General features: G+C 35.9%; 1 protein-coding gene across 2 annotated transcripts; it reads right to left on the bottom strand.

Annotated features, from left to right (window-relative positions):
- Positions 1 to 5,987: 5,987 nt before the first annotated feature.
- LOC139863109 (CSC1-like protein At1g69450) lies at positions 5,988 to 20,990 on the bottom strand. 2 transcript variants are annotated; one of them, XM_071851754.1, is made up of 11 exons: positions 20,973 to 20,990; positions 19,892 to 20,231; positions 19,608 to 19,763; positions 19,444 to 19,507; positions 18,684 to 18,893; positions 17,674 to 17,796; positions 17,183 to 17,481; positions 8,298 to 8,574; positions 7,415 to 7,693; positions 7,068 to 7,301; positions 5,988 to 6,598 (listed from the first exon to the last, which is right to left on the bottom strand). In XM_071851754.1, exons 2-11 carry the CDS (start codon positions 20,170 to 20,172, stop codon positions 6,428 to 6,430), a joined length of 2,094 nt encoding a protein of 697 aa, XP_071707855.1. In that variant the 5' UTR covers positions 20,173 to 20,231; positions 20,973 to 20,990; the 3' UTR covers positions 5,988 to 6,427. The 2 variants fall into 2 exon arrangements, with proteins under 2 accessions (XP_071707855.1, XP_071707854.1); XM_071851753.1 differs by lacking the exon at positions 20,973 to 20,990 and adding an exon at positions 20,751 to 20,921.
- Positions 20,991 to 22,608: the final 1,618 nt, after the last annotated feature.

The raw sequence follows: 22,608 nt of genomic DNA on the forward strand, positions 1-22,608 counted from the left end.
CACTAAGAAAGTAGTTGAATCTCAAAAGAAAGTTACGAGTTCAGAAAGACAAAAGTACTGTTCACCGAGTCAACAAAAATTAAAAAGGGTAATATAGAAGTAATAGTAGAAAAAGATAATCGAAACATTAGTTACTCCGTAATTTCTATTTTAACATGTATAATTTATTAGTATTATTAAATTATGTGATAATTAAATCTAACTTTGGAACCAAGATAGATGTTTAGTTATATGCGAAAGTGTAGGATATGTTACCTAGCTCTATTCGTGACAACAAAATAATTACTCGTATATTTTGAGACATGCATGAGTAAATCAAGGATTTCGATATGTGCAAAATACTAAATTACTAACATGATGCATTTAACTCAGTAGAAAGTTCTTTTTAAACAAAAAGTTTTTTTTATAATTTACGGGTAACGTAAAAAAAAAGTTTTTTTATGGAACAACAGTCGTTAATTATTACTCGGTTACTTCTCAAATTAAAGTACGGAGTACATTTGTTTATGTTAAAAAAAAAAAAAAACTTTTTCCAAACTTGTCAAATGTTTTGTTAAAAACGTGACCATTGAAAAAAAAAGGAGGTTGAATAATAAAACTTAAAAAAAAAAACAAATTATTTTTTTAAGGGTGTGCATCAAAATGGCCCGTTTAATAATGGGGAGTTAAAAATATAGTCAAATTGTTTCAACGAACAAGAGTTCAATTGGATGTCTCTTAAAATATATATATATATATATATATATATATAAAGCTTCTACTATGACTCTATTTCCGGAGAGGGAAGGAAATGAGATCTTTTCAATTTTAAAGGAATGATTGAATGAAAAATATCAACGGCTTCCGTTCCTTTGTTTTCTAATACTAATAAATTAAATCTATTTTCATTTCATTTCTCCTCAATAATTTGGTAAGGCATACTAAATCTTTTGAATATAGGGAGATGGATTAGTGGTTGTAGTACTCCACAAAACCCATGATATACAAACAAACAAATAATTAACCAAGATTTATTCGATATGCATAGTTTCGGAAATTACAAACCATTATACGTGAAAATAATATTTTCAGATTAATTACATGAATATTGAATGATATGATATGTTTAAACACATTATATTACTCGTATATCACTGTCAAATATTAGAAATCACATCATCTAAAAATTCAAATGAGTCCTTGAACATGGATGCCAATTAAAACATCAGTGAATGCAATTATGCAAACATAATTGGTGTTTAAAAATGGAAATGCAGCGCATATGATAAAAAGCGAATATGATGAAAAGCGCAGCGTATATGATGAAAAGCGCATATGATTAAAAGCGCATATGATGAAAAACACAGTACATATGATTAAAAGCGTATATGGTGAAAATGATATATGATGAAAAAGCACATATGGTGATTTATGAAAGAAAAAAAAAACACATATGGTGATTAATGGAAAGCACATATGGTGATTAATGAAAAGTATATTGTGAAAAGGAATCACAAATGTTTCTTGAAAGAATTCAAGGTAAGATATATGAACCAATTCATCCATCATGTGAACCTTTTTGATATTTCATGGTTCTAATAGACGCATCTAGTGGATGGTCTCATATTTGTATGTTATCAAGCCGTAATATGGCATTTGCAAAGTTTCTTGCACAAATTATTAAATTGAGAACACATTATTCTGATTACACCATTAAAAGGATGAGACTTGATAATGCTGGTGAGTTAACATCTCAAGCATTTAATGATCATTATATATTTACAGGGATTGTTGTTGAACATCCAGTTGCTCATGTGCATACACAAAATTGGTTTAGCTAAATCAATAGATAAACGCTTGCAGCTAATAACTAGACAATGATAATGAGTACAAAACTCTCAATATTTATATGTGGACATGTAAATTTACATGCTGCGACATTAATTCGCATTATACCATGTGAAAGTCATAAATATTTTCACTTACTACTTCATTTTGGCCAAGAGCCAAATATTTTCCACCTTAGAACATTGGTTGTGCAGTGTATGTTCAAATTGTATCACCACAACACAATAAAATGGTTCTTCAAAGAAAGATGGCAATATATTTTGGATATAAAACATCTTCAATCATAAGATATATATTGAACCCATGATGGGTGATATTTTTACAGCACGTTTTTGCTGATTGTCATTTTAATAAAACATTGTTCCCTAGATTAGGGGGAGAAATAAAAAAAAAATGATGCTTCATGATGTGAACATCAATTAAGGTATATTGAACTCGCACAAAAGAATGTGAAACGAAAGTTCAAAAATAATGCATATGCAAGAACTTGCAAATTAATTACTTTATGCACTTACAGATATAAAAAAAGGTGACTAAATCATATATACCAGCGATAAATGCTCCAGCTCGAATTGAAATTCCAAAAGTTGGCAATAATGTCACTATTGAGTCTTTGCCACGCATCAAACGTGGAAGATCAATTGGTTCCGAAGATAAAAAATCCTCGAAAAAGAAAATCAGCTGATAATGAGGTAAAAGAAAGTGTTCAAGAAGAACCACAAATCAATATTCCTTCTGCAGAGGATATTGATAAATGAAAATACTAAAATTGCGATAAATTATGCAATATTATGGAACCAAAATGAAATTAAAATCTCTATGAGATATTTTCATATAATGTTACAATGACTTCATGAATAAAGATGATGATCTGGAACTAAAATCTATCATTGAATATACAAAATGGACATGATTGAGCTCAATGGAAAGGAGCAATACGAGCTGAATTAGAATCGCTCGATAAAAGAAAAGTTTTCGGATCAATCGTTATCACTTTTAAAGATGTGAAACGTATGGGATACAAATGAATTTTTATCCGAAAAGAAATGTGCAAATGAAGTTACAAGGCAAAACTAGACTTGTAACTCAATATTTCCCACAAAGACCAGAAATGAATTAGGAGGAAAACTTATCCTCCTGTAATGGATACAATTACTTATTAGATACTTAATAAACCTGGCAGTTATTTAAATGCATCTCATGAATGTTGTTACTACTTATCTGTATGGATCACTTAATAGTGATATATATGAATATACCTAAAGGGTTAAGGTATCATAAGCATCTAATGTAAAACCCAAGGGAATATATTCCATTAAATCACAAAGATTTCTAAATGGGTTTATACAAACGGGACGTATGTGGCATAACCGATTAAATGACTACTTGATAAAAAAAATGGGTATACTTATAAACTTATTTTGCACGTATGTTTTATAAAAACAATGTTCGGATATCTGATCGTAGTTGTTTATGTCAATGTTCTTAACATCATATGAACAGATAAAGAAATCTATGAAATTATTCAACTTCTAAAGAATTATTTTGAAATAAAAAATCTTGAAAAAACCAAGTATTACCTTGGATTGCAAATTGAGCATATGCCTAATGGTCTACTTGTACATCAAACAACTTATACTGAAAAGATTTTAAAACATTTTTTAAAGATAAAACCAATTGGTTGTTAGATCACTCAATATTGACACTGATCCATTTCATCCCCAAGAAGATCATGAAGATATTAACGGATCAGAAGTTCCATATATTAGTGCAATTGGGACTGTTATGTATCTTACAAATTGTACAAGACCTGACATTTCTTTTGCAGTTAATTTGTTGACAAGGTTCAACTCAGCCCTTACAAAAAGACATTGGAATGGGACAAACACATATTTTGATACCCTTGAGAAACTGCTGATTTAAAATTATTTTATTCTAACGTTTCAAAACAAGATTTGGTTGATTATGTATATGCAGGTCATTCATCAAATCCTCATAAAGATAAATCTCAAACTCGATATGTACTCCTAAATGGAGGTACCACAAAATCATGGCGTTCTTAAAACAAACACTTGTTGCAACATCATCAAATCATGGCGAAGTGATTGCATTATATGAAACTACTCGAAAATGTGTTTGGTTGAGATCAATGACACAAATCATTATTGATTCTTGTGGACTAGAACGCTATAAAAGACTAAAAACTATCTTCACCAACAACTATATATGAAGATAATGCAGCTTGCATAATACAATGAAAGAAGAGTATCAAAAGTGACTGAACAAAATATAAATACTGACGAGGCGCCAAAGCCATAGACGGTCTTAACGGTCATAAGTTTGATGGAAAAGAATGGTATGTTGGTAAGGCTCAGAAAAGACTACAAGGGAATAGGAATTGAAACAAGGGTTTGAGCAAACCATGGAGAAGACTGTAGACAAATCACAGGGGCTAAACTTATACATAAAAGATTTCGATGATACAGTTTCAGATGAAAACCTCAGATTCTTCTTATATACTCAAGATCTCGTAAAAGACAACCAGATTAAAATGAGATACGTTCAATCAACAACTCTGCTGATCTTTATACCAAAGCACTTCCAACCGCTATTTTCAGAACACACGTTCACAATATTGGCATGAGGCAAGTTCAAAAGATGTGACGACTCAGCAATGTCTACTTGAGGGGGAGTCAACTCTATGTTGCACTCTTTTTCCCTTAGCTAAAGTTTTATCCCAATGGGTTTTCTTTAGCAAGGTTTTTAACGAGGCAGTACTAGTTATTCTCTAATAAAATTGTCATCCAAGGGGGAGTGTTATAAAATATCTAGATTGGATGTTAATTTTATTATTATTATATTCATTGCATAGTATATTTTTTTGTGTATAAATATGTGTGTTATGAGTTCATAATTTATATACTTCAAAAACATATATAAAACACATACTTCTCTCATATTCTCTCTCTATATACTTATTAGTCTATAATCAAGAACTATGCCATTAAAGATAGTTATAAGCCTACTGAATTATAACAATTATGTTGTTATTACTTAAATTACTTAAAGCTAGATAATATGTAAAATGTTTTAAAACACATCACATTATTATAACATTATAACATAACAGTATAAATGCTATCTCACTACCAAATCACCCTATAGAACGTGCACAACTAACATTATAGCATAACAGTGTTTGCTATCATTTACAGCTAACAGCAGGATAGAAACTATAAAAAAAAAAAAAAATAACAACGCAACCAACTGTAACGACTTCCTTTTGCCCAACATATTAAGCTAGGACAAATGAAGCAGCCCAGCACACTAACAAACTTTTGTGCATCTTACTCTGTGTATAACTGCAGTCAGATAGTTATCTTCAGGATTTTCTATGACATATTTGTATCTTATGTAACTTAGTCTTAGAATGTAAACATATGTATCTTTTGCACCCTGTTACTTGATCCTAGATGTAAATACTATCAGTATTCTACTACGCCATTGAGCCAAACATAGGAACAACCAAGCGAACAGAAATAAACGAAAAAAAGCAGCAACGCGCGCCACCGGACCTATTTCTAGTTAATAATAACTACCCCATCTTACAACAGGTACGTAGTTACTATTTTATGTTCTGTTGGGTCAAATTTAACTAACTGTATCCCATTCCATTGCATTCCATTCAATCCCATTCCATTCCCTCTTGGGAATGAGATGAAAGTAAATCGGGTCATGAAATTTTGAAAAATGGAAACATGGGGCATGGGTATGACCCTCCTCTTGTTTGTATTAGAAAAGACTGGAGATGTTGATAATGCTAATGACATGCAGTGTGTGTGCGTGCACGCGCGTGTGAATGAATGAATGAGTGAATCGTGTAAACAAACATAAAAGATTGTGGATCCATACATGCAGACATACATACTACTCGTATCATCATTCATTCAGGTATGGCTGGCAATTAGCAAATCCGCTCACCACACGTATTTATTCAATCTAAATCCGGTATTTCAACTTCGTCAACCATTTCTGATCATCAGCCAAAAATTAATCCATCGAGAAATCCAAATTTCACTGCGCTAATCAACCCATTCAATCCAATAATTATATGACTTCATTATCTACCACTTTCCAACAAGTGAGAACCCAAATTTTATTCCAACAATTACCACAACTATAATATCAAAAATCAAATATCCAATACAAACTTCAAACTATCCTTAATTTTAAAGTTTTACAGACTCGACAACTCAACCCATAATGTCATCCAACAAATAAATTCTGGACCTATTTAATCGATTCGACTCTAAACAGAAAGAGAATAAATACAATCAGCACAACAACATATTTAAACGCAACAATACTTACAAATCAAGCATCATCTACATGTCAACAATCTATGCACCTCACCTAACAGGAATCAGAAGCAGAAGCATCTGTACTGTACTGCTGTACATGACAAATTTGTATCAAGGGCTTGTATCGTTTGGTTTAATCTACTGTATTTTCTTAAGTTTCAAAATGTATAAGGGATTTCGCACACGTATCATGATTTATAATATAATAAATACACAGCTTATGCAGCAGTAACTATGTTTTAGCCTCTAACTTGTGCAGTAGGGATAAGTGGTTCATGAAGAGTGTCTGAATGTGATGAAGAATATGTTGTGGGCACGAGTGCTGGGTGCTGATAGGCTGAACGAAGTTGGTACAGAAACTGAGCCATGTCTGGATCATTTTCATCTTCTTTATCCTTCTTTAGTAGAGTCTACAGATACACCAATACAACACCAACAACAGCTAAATAAAACTAGCTATATGCAACTTACCCAAGTGGCTGTTAATGCATCTATGATGACTGGAACACTTTGAAATACTGAATTCACTGAACAGACCAGACTTATTTTTTTTACAATTAACTAGATATTGGAAAACAACGATTTAGGAGGATGTATTAATTTAAAAATTCATATCAAGTGACGTTCTACCTATTAAGTTATTCGGTCCATTTAATCCATTTCCGTGTTTGCCAACTTTTTTTGTCTCTATTTTTTATTTTATCTGTGTGTAGTTAAAATAACTGTAATTGGTCAATCACTATTCTATTGGTCAATCACTATTCTATTAGTGAAATGGGTCGATATTCCCGCCTCTGGGATTTATAGTCTATCACCGTATACAAACTATAAAAGGAATCACTTGTAAAGTATTATTATGCGGAAGTAACATATATATACCTCGGTTGAATAGGCCATAAAAATAGGTAGAAACCGCTTTCGACAATATTCATTAAAGAGAAGTGTGAAGACAGGAAGAGGAAAAGTTACGGCGGTGGCATGGGGAAGCTTCTTGAGAGTAAAGATTCCGAAGGCTATGAATTGCATGAGAACAAGAGAAAAAATAGTGGTATCATGAACAATTGGCCAAAACTTTCCAGCAGATTCATACTTGGGTGCATATACATTCAAAAGCTGCATTCAAAAAAATATAAACAAATTGCAATAGAAAGCGGTTATTGAAACAGCATCTTGATTAATTCATTCATTGATGAAAAAGGCATGACTAGTAGATGATTAAAACGAACCTGGTTACGATAGATGATATATGCAAGAGAAAAGTAACCCAAGAGAAAGGGAATGATGAGAGGAGCCAAGAAAAAATATGTAAAGCCCAAAAGTCCAAAGAAAAGAATCTTTGGAATATCTTGATGATAAGGAAAAGATGGAACGCTGAAGTTGTTTTCGTTAGAGTTTTTGGAACAAGGTTTAGATAATAAGCTTCCTACAAAGGGTATCACACGAAACAATTCTGATGAGGTGCTCGTCCATCCTAATGTCACAACATATGCTATGAAAAATGATGCCTGCCAATCATAACATCACATCAACAAGGGATTAAAAACATTCATTTACTATACATAATAAATAATAATGAAGTTGCTTTTCAATGACAATAAGCTGTTTGAGAAATAATTTTGAAAGAACAATGTGAATCATGTAAAATTATTTTATTAACGTATGACATGAATAAAAACTACAATATAGGTGTTTAATAAGTGTTCTTGATATAACTTAAAGAACACCAACTGTCACTCAGACGTCAGAAACAAACGCGCTATTCAATTAAACGCACCCTTAGTTGGAAATAACTAATTCTCTCTTTGGGTGAGTGTTTCAAAAGTGGTACTGGTGTATTTTATGTTTGAATTAATTCATCGAACATCATGAATTAATTCAAACCGGCATGTATCATAACCAATTGCAGTACAAACACTCATAAAAACTATTACTGGTGTATTTTATGTTTGAATTAATTCATCGATCATCATGAATTAATTCAAATCGGTATTGTATGTGTTTGTACTGGAATTGGTTATGTTACATGCCGGTTTCTCACTTTACCTAATTAATGGCATACATATTATATTATATTTAAGAATTCATCATGAATATGGAAACTTGTTATACCTGAGCAGGGACAGAGACAGCAAGCTTTGAAGGGATATCCTTGAACTCGAGAAAAATGAATAATAGACTGAAAGCCGAGGCAGATAAAACATTGGCGAAAAAAACATTCCAAACAGTAAACCAAATTACTTTGTGACAAGCACTCCTTTCAATCTCACTAACAGAAATATATCCTTGTTGAGAAGATATAACTTTCATGATAGGAGGCACTATCTTTAGTGACACCTGAAGGATCAGATTTGGAAGGTATCCTGTTATTACTTGACTTACAATAGACCTGCATCATATTTAATATTAATCGATCAACACTCAATTACATACATACATCCAAATCATACAAAACTTCAGTATATTTATATTTATATTTATATAGATTAATAATCTTGATGGATTTAGGGGTGTTTGGATTTCCGTTTTGAAAGTAGCTAAGAGACTTTATCTTATACCTTCACAAGAATGTAATTTTGATCGTTGTACGTATTTATTTAGTAAAAATATAATTTACACAACTTTAAAAGCAACAAAAGCACATCCTAACATGTAAGACCCGAATATTTTATTGTACTTATGTATGTATAACTTATTCAAGTTGTGGGGTTTAGGTTGTATTTAATTAAAAGGCAAAATAAGCTGAACTGGGCATTTGGCGCGCCGCGCGGCCTTATGGCGCGCCGCGCCATTACGGGCTGACAGCTCACATTGTTTTTAATTAGATATTTTGAGGGCAATTGGGTAAATTCACTTGAGGGCCGACCTTAAGGCCCTAGATCAGTTTTGGGGAGCCTCATAACTCCATTTTCATCTACTTCACTTCTTCCAATTTAGTTTCTAGAGAGAGAGAGATTCTTAGTGAGGGAAAGCTTGAATCAAGGAAGAAGGAGGCGATTTCGGATCAAAGTGCGGGTATTAAAGTTGTTCATCTTTCCTCTAGCTACGTTTTGATCATAGTGGTATGCTCTAATCTTGATTTCCTTGTTTAATTTCTGAAAGGGTTAGAGTTAGGGTTAATGATGAACTTAAAACCCATTTGTGAGTGAATGGGGTGTTTTTGGATGAATTTGGGTCATGAAGACTCAAAGATGACTAACTAGGGTTTTCAAGTGTTAGATTGATGATTATGAACTTAATTGGTTAGTTAAAGTACTAGAACACTTTAATGATATGTAAATGGGTGTTATTGGGTATGGATGACCCAAATGGGTGTGTTGACTTTGAAATGGGTCAAATGAGTCTTTAATGACCTAAGCGGCCTAGCAAGTATGAAAACGAGTTAGCCTTGTGACCTAAGTGTGTTTTAAACCCATCTTGACGAATGATTAGGGTTTTGGTGTGTGTTGGCCCAATTTAGGGTTAAGGGTGCAAATGGGTTGAAATTGCACCTTGGGTCAAAATGGCTTAGAATGGTGAAAGGGTTTGGTTGACCGACTTGAGTTTGCGTTTGATTATATATATAATGTGATAGGTACGTTATTTTGAGGTTTCGCAAGCTCGGGTATCTTTTCACAAGACTTTGAGGTGAGTGGAATAATTATATGCGTATGTATATAATGTATCTATTTGTTGTAGCGTAAAATGTGTAGTGTCGAGGTGCTAAGACACTATGTTTCACGTGAAGAGTGTAGCATCGAGGTGTTAAGATGCCACTCGGGTGTAGCATCGAGGTGTTAAGATGCCACCTAGGAGTGTAGTGTCGAGGTGTTAAGACGCCACTCCGTAAATTTATGAGTGATGCATCGAGGTGTTAAGATGCCACTCGGGGTGATGTGCCGAGGTGTTAAGGTGCCACCCTAGGGGTTAGTGGTGCGAGGTGTTAAGTGCCCTAACGGATGTTGTGAACACCGATGGCGTTTTCGCGAGCGCCGTTCCCTTGTACTATTGGTTAACCATGGTTATTTGTGTGGTAAGCATATTATATTATTCGAGTTATATTTATATGCGGTTGTTATGCTAGCTTGTGGTATTGGAGGTTTATAGCTTGTTATTGCGACGATAAGCTAATTGTGTTTGTTAGCATGTTTGCGGTTTGTGTAAGTGTATGCAAGTAGGTATAATTATATATGTATTCGTATAATTATTGCATTCACTAAGCTTTGCTTACCCTCTCGTTGTTTACTATTTTTATAGGTTCGGTTGTGGACAAGGGTAAGGGCATTATCATGGATTAGAGATCCCGCTTGTTGATTAGGGGACGCTTTTTGGAAGTGTTAGTTCTTGGAGTTTGACCGAGACTTGGGTAGTTTAATCCCAAACGCCATGCTCGTAGTGTAGTTTGGTACTTAAACTTTTTGGCGGTCGAAACTCATATTTTGTATTAAACTCGTAAAACGGCCGAAGTGGGCCCCGCTTTGTAAAACTTATTTTACGTTTGAATTGTGTTAGTTTTACATATTTGAATGTGTGGTTAAAAGCGTGTCGTCTAAAAATGTCGGGAACTGGTCGATCTTTTTCGCATTTTGAAACTTTCCGGACAGGCCCGAATGGCGCGCCGCGCGGCCATCCTGGCGCGCCGCGCCACTTCTCTGTACAGCAATTTTTTTTTTTTTTTATTTTGTATTCTGGTCGCGGTTTGGTTTGGGTTGTTACAAGTGGTATCAGAGCATGGTCTAAGGGATTTAGGCGACTTGAGATAGGTGCCTAGACTTAGACTTTAATGTGTATGCGCTTTTTGCGGGACTTGTAGGAGACGGGTCGGACCGGGGATTTGGTTAGTGCTTAGGTCTATGTGAACTAACCTTGCACTAATCGTTTTGTGTTGTTTTAGCAATCATCAAGCGAGATAGACGTTGTACTAGCAAGTTAATGCGACGTGCTCGCGTAACAATGATTAGCTACCATTGTTACGGGTTCAAGACGTGTCAAACAAGCAATGTACGACGAGTATCAACCAAGATGGGGCGGTGTGGTATATGTATGTCGTTCCTTTTCGTTTCGTTGTTTAATCTATATGCATTCTTTAGAATGAAGACGGAAGATGGAACCGGAACGGACGCGCCAATTCATGAGGGGAAGGATGAGTTAACATTAAGGATTGAGGCGGAGTTAAAACGCTATATCTTGATTTTCGCCAACAAGGTTAAGCAAGTTCTCCAAGAGTCGTTCAAGGGAATAGTGACCGAGATGGTTCGAGACCGAGTGCCTAAGGTCGTAAAGGAAGAGTTAGAAAAGAGGTTTCCTAAACCTCAAGGTGACGGTGACGAAGGAACAACTATGGGGATTGAATCTCATGCTTCAAAATTTGCTGATCACTCTTTGGGTAAGAGAAAGTTAGAATCAAGAGGTGCTCCTAGTAAAAGGGCGAGAAGTACGCCCGGAGGTGTTGAAAAAGTGAAGAAAAGGAGTAAGACAGGTTATGGGCCTACGTGCTTTCGGTGTGGAGGACGAGGTCATTTTGCACGGGATTGTACGAGTGTACCTTTAAGCACGATCAAGTGCTTTATTTGCCAAAAGAAGGGACACCGTAAGTCGGAATGTTCCGAATCGTTTGTAGATCGGGTTAGGAGGTTAGAGCGTGACTATCTGATGATCAGTGGAGCGCAAGGGTCCAACGATGATGTTTCAGGTATTTTCGTCTTTGGCACAAATATGCCTTATTATTGTTTATTTGTGCCGATGGATTCGTGTATGTATTAGGGACTTAAACTTTGCTTCGAGATCTATTTAGACTCAAGTGAACTCGGTGAAGATTCGATTTGTTGATGGTTTTGATGATAGTGCACCAGGGTAGCGCCTGAGTCGTTGACTCGTGGAAACGCGCCCTGGGGACGAATGCATAGTGGTAATACGTAGTATTGATGCGGGTGACATTCCTAATGGAAACACCCTATGATGACATTTGTATTGACGGACGAGGGCGTAAGACTTGGTGCAATCAAGCATTTCTTAGTGATAGGGTAAATGAATCCACTAAGCCATGAGAACGAACTTTGGCGTTAGGTTGTGAGCGCGTGTTCGCGTTTGTAGTGAAGTGGGTGAAACCCTTAAGAGCATGTGTGTATCGTTGACCGGATGCTTTCGTAGTGGTAACGGGTAGAAAGGATTTGATAGTTGGAAAAGTCTACCTTGCGGGTAGCGGTAATTTCGTTCTAAAAGGATACGTGTTATGTTGACATTGTGTCATCACTTTAGTGGCGCAATCGGGTGACGGTAGACGTTAGTATTTATTATTATCGAATTGAGCTCTCGAGAATTCAGGAAGATGGACCGACGCCAAGTATGGTCGTGTACGATGGTAAATGGCGAAATCGTTTGACTTTGTAATCTTGACGATTTGATTTAGGAACGAGGTTCTACGTTGGGAAGTTGGTAGTGTTACATCAAAGAAATTGTGTCGACTTTATTAGGATTTATATTCCTACCGAGGAAGCGTAATGGGATTTGAGAAAGGGTACGATGTGCCTCATTGTCGTATACTTTGGGTAGTAGTTACAAAATAGCCATTTTGTGTACTACGAGGAAATTAGATATATGTGTTTATTTGGGGTCATCTCTCTGTTGACCGCGTTTGACTTGTGATAGGTGATGAGGGATATCCGGAAGGATTAACTCTTCGTTACCACCCTTGGTTGTGATGGATGGCAAGCGGCTCTCGGGAAGAACCGTTACTTGTATATTTACGATTTTAATTGCCCGTAGGAATTGTGCACATAGCCGTTTTGTGCACATGGTTGTGAGTAATAGTCGGTTTTACTCACACATTGGTATTAATAGTGCGGTAGCCGTGTTTCACACACATATTGTTGGTAGTGTTGCAATAGCCGTTTTTGCGCACTACGGATATATCACGATAGCCGTTTTTGTACACCTTGAGTTTTGTATTGAATAACCTTCTTATTGTTAGTATTGAAAATTACTGGTTGTATACGCCGGTGGTTCGGTCATGAGGACCATGTTGTGTGACTAGTGATACAATAGCCGTGTTCTGATCAAATACTTGTAGTAGATGCGTATTAGCCGTGTATGCGTACTAAGAGGGGTGTTAGGTGGAAGGTGTTATCCGTAAGGATTCATTTTTACTTGGCCTTCATCTTTTGGGTTGTTGACATTAGGTTGAGACTTGGTGGTTTTTAGCATTGTACTTGGTAAGGGTACGCTAGGGGATTGATATCTTGGCACGAGATCGGTTAAGTTCTTCCCGATATAAGGGATTGAGCAAACTTTGTACTCGGAATTGTGGACTTTAGTAAATTGCGGGTGACAATTTGGTTATTAATGTTGACTCTTAGAGAATGATTGCCTAGAGAAGTTGGAAGAATACGTGACGACTTCGCGTATTCTAAGTGATCATTATAGACTTCGGATGTTGTGTGTATTGCACGTTTCGGAATGCGTGCAAGTGTGTATTTAGTTATTGGAATAATCTTCGAATTAATGATTAATTGACGATTCGATTTCAATGGCGGTTTTGTGATTGTGTGGCGAGTGTTGTACGCTCTTGACGGCCACTCTTTTCTTTTATGATTTTGGGGGTGTACGCGGTGTGCCGTTCTAGAGGCATTTCCGTTAATCGCGTTCGTGTGCGAGTAGAGTCTTGGTGGTTAACTATCCTTATGTATGTAGGTAACCGGGTTAATGGTTAGGACCAAGTTGGAAAGGTGTAAGCCTTGGTGTTCCAAGCGCCTCCTTAGTGTTGAGATGGAATATAAGTAGACTAGCTATGCGGCCTAGGTGGATAGTGACTAGCAGGTGCCGCTAGGAAGTCATGGGTGTCGAGGCGTAAGGTTCGTTAGATTTGTGTGACCGCGTGTAGTTAGGTGACGTGTGACATCAGGAGTAGACCCCGTAAGGGTCGAGTCTGGGAGACTCGGTGTTAGTAATCGGAGTTGGATAACACAACGTCAGGTGCCTCCTTATACCTACTAGTGTAACTTTTGACCCCGATGATGTGATTGCTTTGATTTTGGGTACCGGTGAGAAACTCGAATTTACAACGGTGGTATAGTGTGATGTTTAGCGAGCGTTGACACTCAAATGATTTGAAAGACCGAGGTTCGAATATCTTATAGCGAGTCCTTGGAAGGATTATTTAGTATGACCAACGCCGGAGAATGCGGAAAAGTTCCTATCTAGTAGACGTGATGAGCGAACGGGTGTCGCTCATTTAGGAAAGGAAAGCTTCGATGGTCTTCGAAAAAGTCCCAAGTTGGACTTTGGAGTTAATTGCGAAGGTAGTTAGCGACGTGAGACGGTATGGCGAAGTTCCCGATAGAGGGATACGAGAGATTTTCGAAAAGTGTCGGGATGATTCCCGAATATTCCACGATTGATAGGCGTGACGACAATGATTGTTGGTGGATTGTACTACTTTTAGGACGATTGTGGAGTGTAAGGTACGAGTTTGGATACTCGGCGTAAGAGCAAACGGTTGTAGTTATTGGGTCTCGTGGGTTGATTACCCGATATCGTGAAATGATGGAGTGCTATGGCTTTTGGAAAGATATATTATGATGTTTTCACGGTGTATTTCCGAGTGAGTGGTGAGAATTTTGATCGAATGGAAGTGTGAAGTACGGTTGTTGTATTATGATGCGTTAGTGTACGAAGTGAGAACCCGGATGAGTGATTGCTACAAGTGTAATTCCGCATTGGAGACGGAAATGTTCAAGGTAGAGTGCTTAAATTCTATTATTTGGTGCGGATCACGAGGACGTGATCCAATCTAAGTGGGGGAGAGTTGTAAGACCCGAATATTTTATTGTACTTATGTATGTATAAGTTATTCAAGTTGTGGGGTTTAGGTTGTATTTAATTAAAAGGCAAAAGAAGCTGAACTGGGCATTTGGCGCGCCGCGCGGCCTTATGGCGCGCCGCGCCATTACGGGCTGACAGCTCACTTTGTTTTTAATTAGATATTTTGAGGGCAATTGGGTAAATTCACTTGAGGGCCGACCTTAAGGCCCTAGATCAGTTTTGGGGAGCCTCATAACTCCATTTTCATCTACTTCACTTCTTCCAATTTAGTTTCTAGAGAGAGAGAGATTCTTAGTGAGGGAAAGCTTGAATCAAGGAAGAAGGAGGCGATTTCGGATCAAAGTGCGGGTATTAAAGTTGTTCATCTTTCCTCTAGCTACGTTTTGATCATAGTGGTATGCTCTAATCTTGATTTCCTTGTTTAATTTGTGAAAGGGTTAGAGTTAGGGTTAATGATGAACTTAAAACCCATTTGTGGGTGAATGGGGTGTTTTTGGATGAATTTGGGTCATGAAGACTCAAAGATGACTAACTAGGGTTTTCAAGTGTTAGATTGATGATTATGAACTTAATTGGTTAGTTAAAGTACTAGAACACTTTAATGATATGTAAATGGGTGTTATTGGGTATGGATGACCCAAATGGGTGTGTTGACTTTGAAATGGGTCAAATGAGTCTTTAATGACCTAAGCGGCCTAGCAAGTATGAAAACGAGTTAGCCTTGTGACCTAAGTGTGTTTTAAACCCATCTTGACGAATGATTAGGGTTTTGGTGTGTGTTGGCCCAATTTAGGGTTAAGGGTGCAAATGGGTTGAAATTGCACCTTGGGTCAAAATGGCTTAGAATGGTGAAAGGGTTTGGTTGACCGACTTGAGTTTGCGTTTGATTATATATATAATGTGATAGGTACGTTATTTTGAGGTTTCGCAAGCTCGGGTATCTTTTCACAAGACTTTGAGGTGAGTGGAATAATTATATGCGTATGTATATAATGTATCTATTTGTTGTAGCGTAAAATGTGTAGTGTCGAGGTGCTAAGACACCATGTTTCACGTGAAGAGTGTAGCATCGAGGTGTTAAGATGCCACTCGGGTGTAGCATCGAGGTGTTAAGATGCCACCTAGGAGTGTAGTGTCGAGGTGTTAAGACGCCACTCCGTAAATTTATGAGTGATGCATCGAGGTGTTAAGATGCCACTCGGGGTGATGTGCCGAGGTGTTAAGGTGCCACCCTAGGGGTTAGTGGTGCGAGGTGTTAAGTGCCCTAACGGATGTTGTGAACACCGATGACGTTTTCGCGAGCGCCGTTCCCTTGTACTATTGGTTAACCATGGTTATTTGTGTGGTAAGCATATTATATTATTCGAGTTATATTTATATGCGGTTGTTATGCTAGCTTGTGGTATTGGAGGTTTATAGCTTGTTATTGCGACGATAAGCTAATTGTGTTTGTTAGCATGTTTGCGGTTTGTGTAAGTGTATGCAAGTAGGTATAATTATATATGTATTCGTATAATTATTGCATTCACTAAGCTTTGCTTACCCTCTCGTTGTTTACTATTTTTATAGGTTCGGTTGTGGACAAGGGTAAGGGCATTATCATGGATTAGAGATCCCGCTTGTTGATTAGGGGACGCTTTTTGGAAGTGTTAGTTCTTGGAGTTTGACCGAGACTTGGGTAGTTTAATCCCAAACGCCATGCTCGTAGTGTAGTTTGGTACTTAAACTTTTTGGCGGTCGAAACTCATATTTTGTATTAAACTCGTAAAACGGCCGAAGTGGGCCCCGCTTTGTAAAACTTATTTTACGTTTGAATTGTGTTAGTTTTACATATTTGAATGTGTGGTTAAAAGCGTGTCGTCTAAAAATGTCGGGAACTGGTCGATCTTTTTCGCATTTTGAAACTTTCCGGACAGGCCCGAATGGCGCGCCGCGCGACCATCCTGGCGCGCCGCGCCACTTCTCCGTACAGCAAATTTTTTTTTTTTTTTTTTTTATTTTGTATTCTGGTCGCGGTTTGGTTTGGGTTGTTACATAACACTCTTTCTTACAACACATTTTTTCAAAGTTGATTATCCGATTCTGATTATTCAGTTTCAGATAATCACTTCCAAAATGAATATCCAAACACCCCGTAAATTGTAGATTCATATTGCATAAGAGCTCTAAGAACAAAATGAGTTATAGAAGCCACTTACATGGTAAGGATGCTGTTGAGAAAAGGGAAGTAACTTTCCAACTGTGCAAGGTTTGTAAGTCCTTGCACTATAAAAACTGGAATAAGGAAGAGAATTGTAACGAGAGTACACGATAAGATGACCAACAGTTTAGAAATCCATCTTCCCATAAATGTTGAAGAAAAGAATGGCCAATAAACATCCTGTGGCTCAGGGGCTTGCTCAGTTAGCCACTGTGTCGGATTATTTGCTTGTAGCATGTGAAGAGCAATTGCAGCACCGTAACGGGTCTTAAATGACACAAACGCAGCTTGGACTTCCTTTCTTATCAATAAAAATAAAACAGACAAACAAAATATGTTACCGAATCAAATATAGAGAGATCAATACGATACATCATAGTGACATAAACAAAACACAGTTTTATGAAAAGTGCACATACAGTTTGTTCTCTCGAACATCTTAACCAACACACACACACGCAGAAAAAAAATTCAGTAGTTTGGATCTACCTCTCTTGATTTGTCAATTCTCACATTCAGATTCACATTCACATTCAGATTCACCTCAGCATCAGCTATTTTCTTTACTCTCCTGTGATTGATAAATGTTCTGTAGTAATTCCTTACAGCATTCTGCACAAAATTGTTTCAAAAATATTAAGAACTACTAGCACGTACCAATGATCGAACAAGTGTAAGAATTTATATAAGGATTAAATCTACTAAATAGCCTTATACTTTCATTTTTGTTCCAATGTAGGCTGTATACCAAGAAAAATACTATTGTAGGCTATGTACTTTGAAAAAGTATGTTAATGTAAACCAACTTGACTTGCTAACCTGATAAATAAGGTATTTGTTATACATGCTAACGTTGTTAATTTTTTCCGTTAAAACACTTATGTGCAAAGCATGTGAGGGCATTTTTGTGTCATCTTCTTCCTCATCTTCATTTCATCTTCTCCATTAAAAAATCCAAAAATAATTTCCAACAATTTCCGGTTGTTAAAAATCCAACACAATATTTTGACTTTAAAACTCGTATCTTTGTTTCAATTCGTGATTCATAAAATTTTGACTTTATATCTTGCTTTATTCTATTCTTTTGTTTAAGATTTAGTTATTGCTTAATCTAGGAATGTTCCTCATTTACTTAGTTTTAATTAGTTTTTGACGTACAAAACCATACATCACCGGATCATTAATATTTGCAGCACTTAGTACCAAAAGAGATGTATATGTTTTAAACAGATGAAATTTTAGTGTTGTAGCAAAGACTACATACGCAAAATGAGCAAACTACATAGACAATTCGTGTAATTTTTTTAGTTAAAAAAATGCCAAATAATTAGTTTAACCGGTTCAGCAGGTAAGCGGTCACCAATAGCCTACATTAGAACACTTTTGGAAAGTATGTAACCTACACTGGTATTTTTCTGGGTATATAACCTACATTAGAACAAAAATAAAAGTATAAGGCTATTGAGTAGTTTTTAACCCTATATATAAGTATAACGTACAGCGACTGTCCAAACTTTGCGCTTTCGGTGAACCACCACATGAGATAAATATGTGGCAGGATGATTCTCGGTGAAAAAGTTTACAACGCTGGCGCCAACACTGCTTCCTTTTGAAACAGGTATATTGCTAACTAAGACAGTGTATTGATGAGGTTGAGGTTTTACGGAGCAGAAATAATTAATCCTCTTTGAAGCAATATATCTGTATTCCTAAAGGATTCAAAGCAACATCATTAATTAAAAGCTTATGAAGCATTTAAGTCCACTTATTATTTATATAATTGAACACTAAGCAAGATTAAGAAAGTTGTAATGTACATGAGGCAAGGATTCGCAATAGATTGACTTCATCAGAATTAATTTGACACATGAACAAGAATGTTGTACATGCCACATGCCACAAAGCAATTGAATTTATTTATATCATTTTGATGTAACAAGGAAAACCTTATCCGCTTAGCCGTTAAATATTTCAAACTCTGTCAAATTATGCAATTATATGATATGATATATATTTAGAATGAACAATGTAGTTTTTGGAGATAATATACTACTAATAATCTACGCAAGGTAAGTTTATTCAACACATTTCATATTTCGACATATAGTATCCATATACCCTTTGAGATGAAACCGTTTAGTTGTCATTTTTCGATCATATTGTCTCAGTAAAATTTAGAAGTTATAACTATAAATATGGTTATCCTGTACTACTGTATGTAAATAAAATGCAATAGGTAACAAGAACTGTTAAACTTACAGTATAAAGAAGATAGCACACAACAATGGTAACAACATATACAGCACCTAAATGTATCCATAAACTGCAACACGATTTTAACTCAAATGTCAGAATTCTTATATTCTTACTAGTACTGGTAACACATCTGAATGCATATATGATGTCAAGTCACCAAAATTTACCTATTTGACCCATTGTTTACATTTGAAATGCTAAATACTTCCAATGAATTGTTTGTTATGTTTACATAGTCCATATCATGCAGCTGATTTCCGGAGCAATTCACAGGTACTAAGATAAAAATTCCAATAAACCCAGCGATACTGAATACTTTTAAGCTGCAAAAATAAAACACGAAAACAAAAAGGGCAAACACCATCAGTATTGAACAGCTATAAGCAGTAATTAGGACTTGATTATTATTTGTACTTGTGAAGCTCCAACTACATCCAAAATATGTGATCACCTGAAGATGATTATTCGCATGAATACAACAGCATCGAGTCCTGAATATGACAAGAGTTGATCTTCTGAAGGCACCCATGCATTTTTCAACCAACCAGGAGTAGGTACCAATCTATTTAAATGGAACCGGCTCGGTCGATGCGCTTTCCCCTCAGCAAGTAAACGTGGAGCATATACTTTATAATTTCCAGGTTGTTTTCTCAAAACCGAATACAAAGTGAAGAATATTATACAAAGTGCAAAATTGATACCAACGGACGTTAGAAGACCAGAGACAATCATTTGATAACCGCAACCTTTTGCAGAAGAAACTCACTAATCAGTGATAATCAACTACAGATCTGCATACATACAGATTAAAAAGGTAAATAATAGTGCTTTAATAATACAAGGTGATGAATAAACAAAATAGATTGGTTCATCATTCAAAGTTAAAGTATCATGATGAACAATTTCACAAACTATATATAAACCTATTAAACAAACAGAACAGTAATCGATCATCATGAATTAATTCAAACATAAGATACACCAGTAAAGTACAAATCCATTTTGAAAACCTGATAAACTTAATTACACATATCATGTGGAACAATTTCGCAAACTCATCAACTAATAAAAACAGGCAGTCAAATCAAGAGTCAATAATAGGTAAGGACTAAGTTTAACAAAACAAGCATCAGTAAATTAGAAATCAAGATCGAGTGCCTGTTAAACTGATTAATTAGGTAACAAACCGATAGAATTAATTCAAATAAGTGAAAACTGAACCGAGTAAAACGTAAATCGCTTATATTACAATATATAGTTTGAAGGAATTAATCATCATCAAGTAAGCATAATCTAGTAAGAAATCGTACCCAGCGTAGCGTTAAGAGCTAGCGAAACTTGTTTGGCTAACATTAAAATAACAAAATTTATATATACTCCGTACTAATTACCCCCAATATAATCACATATATGTATAAGTAGTATATATGTACGTATCTGATATGCGTTTTGAACTTTGACTGCCGTTAAAGGATAGTAATTATTGGTGGTGGAGAGAAAGTAGGTAGGGAATTGTAAAGCTGTTGACTTACTCTCTGTTCATTTGATACTTGAAACAACCTGGCAATTATGCTGTCAACGTATTCTTGAATCAACGGACGTTAGTTTTTAACGTCCACTCCAACCAAGATTGATTGGTTCTTTGTTAAAATGATCATCTAATCTATAAACTACACTTGTCATGTTCTTTTAAAAAAAAAAAATTTGTTTGATGACCCTATCTGAAAATGAAATTAAAATTAAAATTAAGATTTAAAATTAATATCTTTATAAGGTTCCGATTAAAAAAATTAATTTAGTGCAAAAGAAAAAAATATGATACATGTTAGTTAATTTAGTGTAAAAGAAAAAAGCTCAACTGTTTTTACAAATCAAGTAACTATTCCACCAAAATCTTCCACATATACACACAACCCATCTACGTTTATGCAATCTCTAGGAGTTTGATGGTGTAAGTTGCTAAAAACAATCTTTTCTGAATATTAGTCAACAAAGGTTTCATCGTGGTGGGGTGTGGAAGAGCTGACATGTAGTGGTGGTGGAAATCGTTTACCACTTGCTAATCACCATGAGTAACTACAAAATTGAATCATATATGGCGTGCTCGTAAGGTTGGTGCGCGAACATATATCATAATCGAAACACCTTGATTCGAGATCTGCTTTAGGAGGAAGTGAAAGATCAACCAAATAATCAACAACTTGAAGAACTTCTACATGGTTTATTCTCAGTCGAACTCTTCATTTGTCAATGCCACGCACTTCATATGTTTACATCTACTTAAAGGTTTGTAAGGGTGTAATCGATAGTGGATGTTCGTGTAACTTACAGTTGTGGTGGTTGTTTATCTTCGAAAAGAATGCTGATGATGGCACCTATACAATACCCATGTTGGAATATCAAACGCTATCAGCTCGACGAACATGTACTTCGGATCCAAAAATAAAACCCGGTATACATGAAATTGAAGAAATAGCCTAATTCATGCGCCACGAGAAGAGAGGAAAAAGATTTTAGATGAAGATATCTTATCTATTTTGCGAGTTTTATCGAATCTCTAACAAAAGTGACAAGATTGAGGCCGGTTTTGAGGGGTGGACGACATGTGTGGGTGATTTTAGTGTCATATAACAATCATTTTAGGTAATTGAAATTTATTTTAAAAGCAAAAGTTATTTAGTTATACTTAACAACGAGTTTAGAGAGTGTAGTGAACACCCGTAATAATTGACTAGATACTATCACGAAAATAACAGGGGTCATGGGGTTGTGCCCCCTTTAGCACCCCTGTCTGGGGTCCCGCTCCCAGGTAAGCGGGCGACGCCCCTCGCGGGGCTTGGGGCAGTGCTCCGAAATCTCAACCGAAAAGACATAATACTTCATATCGAAAAGTTTCCTTCTAAGAGATTTTCCCGCCAAACGGTATGACTTTTAGTCAATCGATTCCCCGCCATAATAAAGAGTTGCACCCTTTCATTTTCAACCACCATGTTAACATAATATTCATTTCATTTTCGGCAGTATGCTTTTTATACGAACACATACAGAAAAATCACATTCTCACTAATACTATAATTTGATTTTTTTTTTCTTGCCTATAATTAAATTGCATTCTTGTCTTAACCCAATTAAGATTTCGTGCAACCCAAGAGTTGTAAATGTCAAAAT

The sequence above is a fragment of the Rutidosis leptorrhynchoides genome, chromosome 8, assembly GCF_046630445.1.
Source record: "Rutidosis leptorrhynchoides isolate AG116_Rl617_1_P2 chromosome 8, CSIRO_AGI_Rlap_v1, whole genome shotgun sequence".
In the NCBI taxonomy this organism is placed as follows: domain Eukaryota; kingdom Viridiplantae; phylum Streptophyta; class Magnoliopsida; order Asterales; family Asteraceae; genus Rutidosis; species Rutidosis leptorrhynchoides.

Excerpts from the sequence above, each read along its gene's own strand:
- LOC139863109 (XM_071851754.1), bottom strand. The coding sequence starts at position 20,172 with ATGATTGTCTCTGGTCTTCTAACGTCCGTTGGTATCAATTTTGCACTT. Across the intron at positions 19,508-19,607 it reads GTAAACAATGGGTCAAATAG|TTTATGGATACATTTAGGTG; the intron begins GTAAATTTTGGT and ends ATCGTGTTGCAG. Across the intron at positions 7,302-7,414 it reads ATATCATCTATCGTAACCAG|CTTTTGAATGTATATGCACC; the intron begins GTTCGTTTTAAT and ends TTTTGAATGCAG.